We start from the raw sequence: 12,784 nt of genomic DNA on the forward strand, positions 1-12,784 counted from the left end.
AAGAAAGAAAACTTTTTTAATAAAATTGTTTTTGAATTAATTGTTTTAAAGTTGCTTGTAAATTTAGATGCATAATTAAGAAACCTTTTTTTATTATTTTTTTCCTTAATTTTCCTGTTCTCAATATTCCTAGAAAAAATTATTTATATTTCTAATCTTATAATTATGACATCGAAATATACTCAAAAATTTGTTTTTTAAAAATTATGTAATATTTTATGAAAAAAAATTGTTAAAATAAACATTAAACAATTTCTAAAAAAAATCGCGTTGTTTTAAATATTTTGTTTAAAAATTGTACTAAAAAAATTCTAGACTAAAGAAAACTTTTTAGTTATTTCTTAAGCTGTTGTCTGACATTTGAATTTTTGAAAATACTTATTGTTAGTATTACAAATTTTAGGGAGAGAAAAAATCAAGCATAATTGTTTTCTCTGTTTTGAGATTTTTTTTTAAATATTAGTTAAGTATTAATAATTTGCTAAGTATTATTAATTTTTAAATATTAACTAATATATTCTGTTTTACCTGTATTCATTGGTAATTATTATACTAGTCTTTTTTTGGTATTATTCGAATAATATTTTAAGTTATTCTCATTGATGCAATTAATTCTAATTCAAAAAGTCTCTTACAAATTTATGTGGCACTTAAAACAAATATTTTTCCGAATTACTTTTTCATAATTTATTTACATACACAATGGTAAATGATAAGGCGAAAAAAATAAAATCCAGCCTCAAATATAAAAACAATTGAGAATATTTTGAAATTGAAAATGTGTTTAATTGAAAGTATTAAAAATACTTGTAACGAGTTAAACTTTAAAAACGAATTTGTGATATAAAAAAAATCACGAACTGCAATTATGGTTAAAACGACAATAGTGAAATTGTGTAACTAATAACTCTAGCATGAAATTCTTAAATAAAGTACAACTACTTGGCATCCTTGTCTTCTGAGTTGGGTTTAATGTAAGAGGGTAATGTAAGGCAAAAAATTCATTGCAGAGAATTTTTTTCCAAATCTAGTTCAATATAACACAACGATTGAAAATACCATTTCCAAAAAAGAGATAAATTATTAAATTTGAAAAATAAATATTGCATTGTTTGAGTTGCGAATTGTAATTTATTATAAAAAATATTATAAAAAAGAAGAAAATAATGTTTTTCTTGAAAAAATAACTTACAATTATTAAAATGTGAAAGTTTGCAATTGCGAAAAAAAAAAAAAAAAAGAGGAATCATAAAAAAGAAAGTGAAAAATTGAAAAAGCAGTTTCTTTTAAAATTGTAAAGCAAATTTTTTTTTAAGATTATTTAAACTAACAATTATTTAAAAAATGCTAGTTTAAAGTTTATTTCATGCATTCTACCGATTTATTAAAGTTTATTTATTGCGCGTTATTTTGATACTTATTGTAGCTTTAAAACTAAAAGATTTTAGTGTTATAAGTATAAAGCTACACATTTTATCAATTGCAAATAATAAAAAATAATAAAAAAAAATTATAAATAATAGAAGGTAATAAAGTAATTATAAATATAATAAGAATTTTATAAATAATAAAATAAGTAAAAATAGAAAATTGCAAAATTTTGTGAAATTAAATATTAATCATTAGTTCTTTAAATCTAAAAGCACTCGATAATATACATATAATTTCTAAAGTTTCATAATCTAGTGATAAAATTTCTAATTGACTCAATTACATTTATTTAAAACAACATTCAAAGTATGATTTTTAGAAAAGGTAATAAATAAAGATGTATTGGATTTGTATTATTGATTTATTTTATTTGACGTATTATTTTTTATTTTAAGAATATTTCTTTTTTTTGGCAAACTGTTAGTAAATATAGTTATAGGTAAATCGATTCTCTAATAATAAATACAAAAATGCAAACAAGTTTAAAACGAATACTACATATTAAATTCTTGAAGAAAGATCAAAGATTAAGATATGTAGATATTTATTTTAGACTATGTATGTAACTGTCAAAATGAAAGAAGAATACATTCTCTTTCTGAAAGAACACTGTAAACTCTGGGATAGAGGTCACGACCCCTAAGCGAAGGGAGAACGATTAAAGGATAAACAAAAGCCATTGGTCACTTTCTTATAACTATCGATACAAAACGTCACTTCCTAGGGGGAGGGTCCGAACCTTTCTTCGAGGGCTGGGATTCCCTTCACCGCTCTCTTCGGGAGTTGCGAGGTTTGGATTTTGTTTTGCTATCGGACGGTGGTATAGAACAGACTCCGGGGAATAGTGACGTCACCGTCCGTGTCCGAAGTCTGCGAGGTTTGGGGTCCTTGTCTTAACGATCAGTCCACTACGGGACGGAAATATATCCCCCCAATTGGGTTCTCATATTTCCCCGGTAGTGATCGGAAGTGCGGTAACCCCATTCGGTAAGATACTTCTTCAGTACTTCCATAACTACTAAGACATGAAATTAAATTTGATTTTTAAACTAATTGAAATGAAAAAGCAGTTTAACTTGTAAAATTTTAGCAATGACCCTTCTCATTACATGCTGCTGCCGCACTTCCACTCACTGTGAGAAAATAAGGAAACCTGATAAGCGAGTTTTTCGCCGGAAAATATATTTCACCAATCAAATTCTAATATTTCCTCTACAGCAATCGGAGGTGCGTGAATTACATATAATGGGAATGCCTTGGAGAATGAAATCCACCAATCAAGTTCTTTTCGTCAGTGAACGGCAATCATATCTGCGGATAATGCATTGTAAAATGCCCCTAAACCAACCACTTCTGCTCTATTAGATATATGGATATACAAAGCTACAAGCTGGTCTATTGCCACGCAATTACTTTCACTATAATTTGATTATATTTTTTTTCTTTTGTTTTCCTTCTTATCGTCTGTTTTCGAGTTTGAAAGGAAGTTTTGAACTGTCATGAAAGTTTGATTATAATCTGATAATCTTTAAAGGAACTCGAAGAAAAATGGCAAAATCTCCTGTACTTATAGAGTTTTTTTACGATATTGTTTCACCATATTCTTTCCTTGCTTTTGAAGTAAGAAGTAATTATATTCTGTTAAAACTTAATCTTTTATTAGAGTGGTTTACAGTTTGAAAAAAAATATGATTTTTGGAAACAAAAAGTATTGTGTTATTCTGTTTCTTCATCTTGAAATGTTAAATAAATTGTAATTTATAGGTTCTTCAACGTTACAAAACTTTATGGAGTATAGAGTTGAAATTGAAACCAATGCTTTTGGCTGGTGTTATGAAGACTTCTGGTATTCAAATATTCTACTATTGTATCTATAAATCTATGCTATATTTATTTTAACCGTAAGACTAGTTACGTTCGATGTCAATTGTTTTTATTATCTTAAGTTATGTAGTCTGTTTTACTACCATAATGGCATTAGAAACTGTTTAGCTTTAAATAAGTTTAGTCTGTTGTGACATATTTACCAAATGAATCAACGAGTCTTAATCATTAAAAGATCTCTCCTATTTTGTATATATGACAGATAGTTATGTATGTATTTGTTACTTTATTAATCCCCAATTGTAAATTCTGAGCAATTCTATCTACTTTTTTTTATTAATTAAATTGAGAAAAGGTTTTCTTCATGCATGCTTATATATTTCCAACAAAATAGTAATATTTCCTTATAAAGTGCTGAAGGTATTATCTCAAGTTTTAGTATTATACTATGTCAAATTTGCAAATTTTCATTTCATTTTACTGTTAGGAAATATGTCCATTTCATTATTTCATCTGTTGAATTATTTGGATAAACAGGATGTTTATTCAGGAGTAATACCTGGGCATTCTGTTTTGAGTATTCAACAAGGCAAATACCCAAAATATTGAGTTAATTGTATGTTTATGAATTTTATTGAAAACTGTAGGATTTTTTTCTTTTCTTTTTTTTTTTATCTATCAGTTGTAATAATATATTAAAAAATCTTAAGCTCAAATCTTTATTAATCTTTTTCGGAAAATAAATCTTGGATTTATTCACTCTTACTCCCATTTTTATTAGCATTTGAAAGTTTTTTTTTTAATTTGAAAACTGGCTATTATAAAAGAAGCATATTGTGTTACATGTATAACTATAGTTATAATTTTTGATTTTAAAATATAACTACTGTGTAGTTAATAGTTTTCAGAAATATCTCTTTTGTCGCTCTTATGTTGTTACAAAAGTTGCTGTAATGAAGTATAAATAACTGTAATCAAGGTAAATTATGGTTATGTCTTAAAAATAATTGAAAACTATTAATATCCTACCTACTTTTATGAAACTATAAATATCCTTCCTACTAGATATTCAACTGACCCATTAAGTATCAGTGTATCACTTAATCACTAGAGTACTCAGTACTCTAGTGATTAAGTGTAACTTCTCCTTTTAAAAATCTTTCTCTGTGCCCGTGCTGTTGCTTGAGTGGATGATGTAATGCATAATTTACAGAATATTTTATATATGTTTATAAATCTGATTTATACTAATGGGACTGGAATCAGTCTTGAGAAAAGTCAGTGGTCTAAATTTAGTCTTCTAATTAATATCTATTTTCAATTTGTTTTTTAAATGAATTTTTCAAAACAAAGTTTAATATTTTTAAATGTAACATAGTTTTTGTTAAATATAAATGAAAAAATTACTACTTTTTCATAACTATTGCTGTATTCCCCTTCTGATGTTTCGAAATAATGGATATAGAGTTAAATTAAGAATGTTTTTGTTACTGAAATTTATAAAGATAAGATAAAAAAAATTAATGATGAGGAAGTGAAAAATAAGTAAAAATATGAATAACTCCAAGAAAAAGTTAGAGGTGTGTTCAGTGATTATTGTAAAATAATAAACTAAGTTAACTGTTATATTTGTTTTTGGTTTAAAAATAGACTAATAAAATGAAGAAAACTAAACTATTGATGCATTTGCATAAGATACATTTTGCAATCAGTGATCTATTAATTTCTGAAAATTCTGCTTAGAAATTCTAGAGCGTGTTAATTAATCAAAAAATTCAGTGTTGACATTTTTTAGCATGACATCCTTTCTTGTTATAACTAGATCCATATTTCTTTTAGGCAATAAACCACCTGCTGTTGTTCCTAGTAAAGGAATTTATATGGCTAAAGATTTAAAAAGACTTCAAAAATATTTTCAAGTACCTTTGTTCTTGCCAAGTGTGAGTAATTTACAATGGATTTCCTGTTTTTTTTTTTTTTTTTGTTTGTTTTTTCCTTCTAAATATTTTTTTTAAGAGACCTAAATACTTTTTATGTTAGTGCCAAAATGGATTTGTACTCAGATAGCATGATAACAATGAAAATTGTCACAGATAAAGAAATGAGCACTCAAAGATTCTAGATGCATTTGGAAACTGTAAAAATATTTAGGTAAAATTAGAATTTAAAAAAAAATGACTGTGCAAAGGTTGCTACGTAATGGTTGGTTTGAAATTTATAATACAATGGTTTTAAATTTATAATACAATTCTACACCACTATGCATTTAAGGGTTAAAAAATGTTCAAATGTACTATGAAAAGTAGTAGATCATGAATAAAGCTTTTAAATAAAGCAGTCACTTTTACCCATACAAATGTTTTATCCACTAAAAGAGGAAGCTAAAGGTTTGTTTCTATTACATTTTAATGCAAGCACTTGAGTACATATTTTAGTTAGCAATTAATAAATTAAGTATTATAGTAAATTAAGGGCGTTAGGTAGAATATGTGCTATTTAAAATATGCTTTTTGATATGAAAATATATATTAATAAAATTGCTGTTATTAAAATAAGGCACAAGTATTCTGATTTCCTCTGTCTTATTAACTTCCAGCTTAAAAACTGTAACTAAAAGTAACATATTTATTAGTTGTGTTTTTCTTACACAATTGCAATTTTTTTTAATTGAAATGTAAGCATTTTAATTATATCATATATTAATTGAAATCTTAATTTTTAATTGAAATTAAAATATATTTAGATTTCAAATATGCTCTTTTCATTAGGATACCTTGTACTTTAAATGTTGTTTTACTATTATTTATCCCTTTCAGAATTTAATGGATATAATTTTCAAACATGGAACTCTTAGTGTCATGAGGTTTGTGACAGCTGTAGATTGCGTAAGCCCAACAGACCTCGAAAACATAACCCGAGCTTTGTGGCTTCGTTTGTATAAAGATGTAAGTAAATGTTTTATTATAATGTTTTTTTTTCTGTAAATTGGAATATCAATGTAAAATTTCTTTAAAAATTAAGCATACTAAAATTATTGGTGCAAGTTTAAATAATTATCTAGTTAAAAGTTTCATATGGCTCTGAAATTTTCTTAAAAATCATTTATTCAGGATATGCATTACTTTTGCATCAACAAATTTTTACTATGCTCAGTGGTGCACACTGGGCCTTACTCCTCGTGGTGCACCCTGGGCAATGTTCCAGTAACGGCAAAGTGGTCTACAACTTTGGCATTTTATCCTGTTCGTTTATTTTTGCCTTGCCATTGGAAATTTTTTTAAAAAATATGCTTAGTGTCTTACAGTATGCTGTATTTTGTTTCATTCTTACTGAATATTTTTACATTCATTTAACCTGGAATAGTATGAAATTTCAGAACTTAAAATTTTTATTTTTGCATTTATTGTAAGCATATTTCAATTTCAGCAAAGCAAAATTTTAAAACAAAGTATGGACATGAAGAATTTTGTTTAAAAAATTGCAGTTTATTGATAATTGATCTATTAAAGTTTTAACATTTAAATAGATTTTATTAAAATTTACATTACAGGTCTATTGGTCAAACAAAATTCTTTACAATTATTTTCAGTGTCATTAAATTTATTTGTGTTAAAAATAAATTATTTTTTAATTATAAATATATTTTTATGTATAACTACCTACCAATTTACAAATAGCCATTCTGTTATATTGATTGTTTTAATTTCATCGATCTTAAGTTTTTTTAATATTTGTAGAAGTATAAGGTCTAACAGAACCCCCCTCCCCTTTAAAAGTAATTCTAGCTATGGCCCTGACTTTATCTCAGATCTGGAATTTGTGCCATGAATTTTCTGCATCTGCATAGCTGAAAAGTACAAATATGTTTTTAAAATAGAAACATTTCCGTGACAACATTGTTAAAAAACATGCTTACTAACTTATTGTTCTGTTCTTGGATGATTTTGTGGTTACCTTTTAAGATTCATTTTATTTTCAAATCATTTGTGTATTTAGCCATTATTGATAACAGGACTTAGAAAAAGAAGGTAAAATATAATTTAATTTTTATAATACTTGTTGATAACTTTTCTAATCCAAGTTTTTAGCAGTAAACATGCCTATATAAATTTAGATATCGCTGGCTGAAAACAAAGAAAAATTTTATCTGTCATCGTAATGCAGTAGTACGTACTGTAATAAATGTAATTTTTGCTTTGAAACTCAGATTTCTCGAATGTTGCATGCTTTTTTTTTATTCAAATGCATTTGAAAAATACAAATATAGAATTAAGATAAAAACTTTTAAACTCTGCTAATAATATATTATTATTAACTAACACAAAAATATTTTAGTAATTTTTTTTTTTTTTTTTTTTAATTTTTGAACAAAAAAAATTTTTTATGAAATTTTATAGTTTTAAATTATTTCAAATTTGTAGAATCATCCATATTTATTTGTGAATTTTGTTATATACACGTTAGATTAAACCAAATATTTATAAAAATAGTCTTTGTCTGTCTATGAAATTTACATAAGTAGTGCTGCAAATTAACTCTGCAAGTTCTACCAGGTACAGGCTTTTTTTTATTTATTTTTCTTTACTCATTCCTTTTAATAATTTATTAGCATGTTTTTTTTCCCTGTAAATCTTTTATCCTGCAAAGAATTAAAAATGATATACTGTTTTGGCTAAAAATTATATATTAAATGTTCATTTTTAAATTAAATTTTAATACTCCACTGCAGTACTATTAAAAAGCTCAAAATAATTAAAAAATTCAATTTTCAATATTCATTGATGAAAATAGATTTTAAAAACCATTGTTACCTATGTAAGCTAAATATTTCAGTTATCCTAAGTAGGTCCTTTTCCTATTATTCAGATAATTAAAGTTTTACCATGCCTGTTATTATAATAAGTTTGACGGCATTATAATATTGCCCATATTTTATGATTTTTCATTTCTGTAGAAATAATAAGCAAAAATTCTTTCAGTAATACATTTCAAAGTTAATATGTTAAATTGGTTTAATATTACTGTCATAATGACATCTTTCTGTTTTTACAGCATAAAGATATTCAAGAACTACAAAGCTTCAGAGAGGTACGTGTTACAGCATTTAAAATTTGTCATAGATTTTCAATTGGAAAGCAGATAATTATATATATATATATATATATTTAAATTTAAGGCTGGAATTTCAATTAAAATGGATCCTGCAGTTCTTGAAAAAGCTTTGAATACCGTGAATAGTTCTCTAGTAAAAGATAGATTAAAAGACTACACTGATGAAGCCTTAAATTACGGAGTATGTATTAGTTCCTGTGCTAAATGTTTATTTTTGTTTTACTGTGTATTCCGTCATTAAACTTAATTTTGTATTAGAATTTTTAAAAAATTCTTACTGTTTACATATGTTTAATTTTTTCAAAACTCTAAAAAAAACTAACCAATAATAAAATAATAGTGAAAATAATAAAATTCATAACAAGTAGTAATAGTAAGAAGTTAAAAACCTCTTTTGTCCTTTTCATGTTATTTTACTTACCTAAATTGTCCCTTGCATTAAATTAAAACCGGGTTAAAATAGTTTTTTAAATTAGATTTTAATTAATTTTATTTTTCTTACTTCCTATTAAAATAGTTTTTCTCTAATCATTTACTTTTTCAATATTTTATCATATTTTAAACACACAAAAATATTGTACACTAAATTCTAAAACAATTGTAATAAACTAGTAAGTTGATAAATATAATAAAAGATTGAATTCCTTCATCTACAACTATAACAATTATTAATTTTTTTTTGTTAAATTTTGTCTTATTACATATGAAATGTTACATTATTTCCACAAATCATTTCTTATTGTAATGTACTTCAAAGTATTCTTTAAAACAAAATAAAAAAAGTCTGATGTCTAACTTTAGTAGCTTTTTAATTTGATTTCAACAACTATTCTTTGTATGACGTCTTTATATGAATTTGTATATTTTTATTAGTATGTTTCATACATATTTAATGACATTCATACATAAATATAATGCTGTTAAATAGCTTACCCAACCCATACCTCAACTTACCCATGGTTCTAATATAAAAAATGTTCATTTTTTTAAAAAGTAATTTTATGACTTAGAGGCTTAGTTTTTGAAAAATTGCAGAATAAATTCGGAATTTTTATTGCAATCTCAGAGAATTAAAAAATCCTCATTTAAGTCAATAAAATAAATTTAAAAAATATTATCCAAACCCATAGTTGCCAACTTGTATAGTTAGAAAAATTTTTATAGATTAATAGTAAAATAATAATTAAAGAAAGAATTTTTAAATACTTCATCTACTTAACACTTGCCAGTTTAATCACCTAACAAGTAGATCTTATATTCATGTGTTTAAATTATCCATTTGTCATAGTAAATAAAACTTTAAATTTTAAGACCAAGGTATATACTTAAAAGGATAATTGTTGCTACCACTAAATAACTTTTTCCTTAATGATCCTACTAGTCTGCAGAAATCCTAACCTCAAAAAAAATGTAATTTTCTGAATATTTTGTTAAATATGAAGTAAATTTAATTTGATTATTCCAATCAGATGAGAATAAATTGTGAAATGTTGTGCATTCATAAATCATTAACATTGGTGAAAGCAGTATTTATATTTACATTATTATTTTCTAAATTATCTACCTTCAATATGTAGATCAATTTCTCAAAATATTTCTAGTAATAGAATGTAAGCTTGCTTAAGCTTGTTTTTAAGTCACAATGCATAGTGATATATTGCCTTTCTGACTTTTTTTTACCTAATTTTTTGCATAAAAGTAGCATGAATTATTATATTTTGAGTTATTTTCCTGAATAAATTTTTTGTATTTTTACTATTTTTATTTGGGTATATTCATTATTTCAATATCAATATTAAAAAAAATTTAAGCTTTACTCTGATGGGTCAACATGCCTTATGATAAAGGTAACTTAATTTCCTTTTTTTTTTTTTTTTTTTTTTTTTTTTTTTTTTTTTTAATTTGAAACTATATTTATAAAACTTCATGTTCCGAAGTTAATTATACAAAGCTTTTGAGAAGCTCTTTTTATACATTCTATATATATATAGTGAGTAAAATAAATTTCTATTTATTCTTTAGTGTTTTATAATTTTTGTTTTAGGCATTTGGAGCCCCCATGATTGTAGCCCATGTAAATGGTACACCGGAAGTATTTTTTGGAAGTGATAGATTTGAACTTCTTGCTTCTGTATTAGGTAACTTTTTCTACTTTTTTTCCCCCTACTCTGCTCATTTTGGCATGATGGTGCAATTTTTTTTTACTGAAAACTAAATGTGTATGTTTTTATTTGCAGGGGAAAAATGGCTTGGACCTGCTCCAGCTAGTGTATCCTCTTCTAAGCTTTGAAACAATTTTTGAAATGAATGATAGTAATACCAAATATTTACTATTGTTAAAAGATAAGGATCTTTTAACCATTATTTTAAATTTAATCTTGTTATTTACATATCAGTCCTTATTGGATTTATAAATGCAGCATGTAATTATAAAGTGTATGCAACATGTATTATTATTTTAATAATTTGAGTTTCAGTAGATGAGAAGTTTTTTAATTAATAGGTATTGTTGAAAATTTAGTTCAATGAATCGTTGATGCATCAATTTGTATATACTTCGTATATTTGTTATTCACTTTGCTTGTATATGATTACCTTATGTAAATATTTTGATAAGTAAAATATTTATCTTTTTTGATAACTGGATATTAATTTTTTTTTCCAAGTTTGTTTAGAATATTTGGTACATAAATTTTTCTATTTACTAGAGTTAGTCTCTTCAGATTCAAGATATATTTAATTTACCCTTTAAAACAGATGTCTAACATACAATATTATAGATGTCTAACATACAATATTATTAGTAGCTTATTATCATTTCACAACACTAGGTAATCGTATTAATTATGTAATTCTCTAAAACAATGCATAAGACTTTTAAAGTAGTTAAATTACTAAATTTACTATTTATTAATTTAACTGTTTTAAAAGAGTTATGGGTAAAAAAAGAAATTTAAAATCTGATTTTTCTATAAATTAAGAAAAAAAAATTTTTCTTTGTTTGCATTTTTCATCTCAATTATTAAACAAGTACTTGTGTTTAAAACATGGCTGGACTAGCTATGTTGTTGTTCTTTCTAATGCCACTTGCCAATATCAGCAAGACTGCTTGGTAAAACCAAGCAAATTTAAGGCAAATTGTGCGTTTCTTGTTTCTCAGTGGCACTATCTATAGCCAGGAATACGACAGCCACACACGCCTCACAAACCATTTATAGGGCGGGCCCATTCATACATCCACAGATCGTAATTTTGACCTGAACCAGAGAATGATCAATCTCCTCTTCAGTACCCCCAGAGGTATGATTTGTTATGGGAACATAGAGGCCAACAGATTTAACGTGCACCAGTTACCATTTACTACACCTGGAGCCTTCTGTCGGCAAGGATCAAACCCACAATCTCTTGGACATGAGCCCAACACACTACCAACCAGGTTATCCTGGCCAAAGAGAAAAAAAAGGAGACTATCTATGTAAATATAGCTATCAACTTTAGATAAATTTTTATTTTTGCAAAAAGACACTTATTTCATGAACATGCTTGCCAATGCAAAAATCACTTTCTTTCAAATTTATATAATTTTTCAACTTATGCTATTAGGACAATGCTTTAATATGTGCATTTTATGTAAAGAAAAATAAAAAAAAAATTAAAAAATAGTGGCTTCTGAAAATGGTGTGTAAAATTGTAGGTGATTTGTACAGCAACAAAAAATTCAGAAAAGGACTGAGAGTCAATACAATTTCTCAAGTTATAATTTTAAAAAAGGAAGAAAATTGTAGAGACATGGAAGGTGAAAAAATTTTCCCATCTGCCATTGCCTATTCTCTTCTGAGTGGAGAAAATTCATAATGGCAGGTCAAAAGTTTTCTTAGTTTGTAGTTTTGATGTTTTGACAGTTTATGTCAAAATCCCCCTCTTTTTTTTTTTTTTTTTTTTTTTTCCTTTTTGTCAGACCTTTAATGTGAAAACAAGACAATATTTATTTTTATATGAGTTTAATTTTCTTAGTTTTGTTAAAACAATTTTTGAAAAAAAATCAGATCAGGGACATAAAAACTTATCTTATTGAAATGCTTATTTGAATATATAAATGCTTTTACTTTTGAAAATTCAGCAATGTAATTTCAATGCTTATATACATTTAGTCTCTAGAAATACTGCACTAGATGATTAACTAGATCACCTCAATTTGTTTTCTTACTACTTTAGAGCAGATCATAACTAATCTCTTGATGAAACTTTACAGAAATATTCTTAATAAGTTATCCTAAACTCAAAATATACGTTCATTATTATACAATGTTTTAATAACTAAATGTGTATCATCTACAAATTATACACTTTGTGAACTGGCATCTTTTATATCTGCCACTGTAAGCCCTCCAATTTTTTGTACTGCAAAAATTTATCT

At 25.6% G+C, this 12,784-nt stretch overlaps 1 protein-coding gene across 1 annotated transcript; it reads left to right on the top strand.

The window, feature by feature from the left end:
- Positions 1–2,220: 2,220 nt before the first annotated feature.
- On the top strand, positions 2,221–11,008 carry LOC107449019 (glutathione S-transferase kappa 1). The gene is made up of 8 exons (XM_016064411.4): positions 2,221–3,051; positions 3,196–3,277; positions 5,095–5,195; positions 6,072–6,200; positions 8,308–8,343; positions 8,432–8,548; positions 10,412–10,505; positions 10,605–11,008. The coding sequence occupies exons 1-8, from the start codon at positions 2,980–2,982 to the stop codon at positions 10,655–10,657; spliced, it is 684 nt and encodes a 227-aa protein (XP_015919897.1). The 5' UTR covers positions 2,221–2,979; the 3' UTR covers positions 10,658–11,008.
- Positions 11,009–12,784: the final 1,776 nt, after the last annotated feature.

Source organism: Parasteatoda tepidariorum, chromosome 1 (genome assembly GCF_982258835.1).
Source record: "Parasteatoda tepidariorum strain Cologne lab strain chromosome 1, Ptep-v5.0, whole genome shotgun sequence".
Taxonomy (NCBI): domain Eukaryota; kingdom Metazoa; phylum Arthropoda; class Arachnida; order Araneae; family Theridiidae; genus Parasteatoda; species Parasteatoda tepidariorum.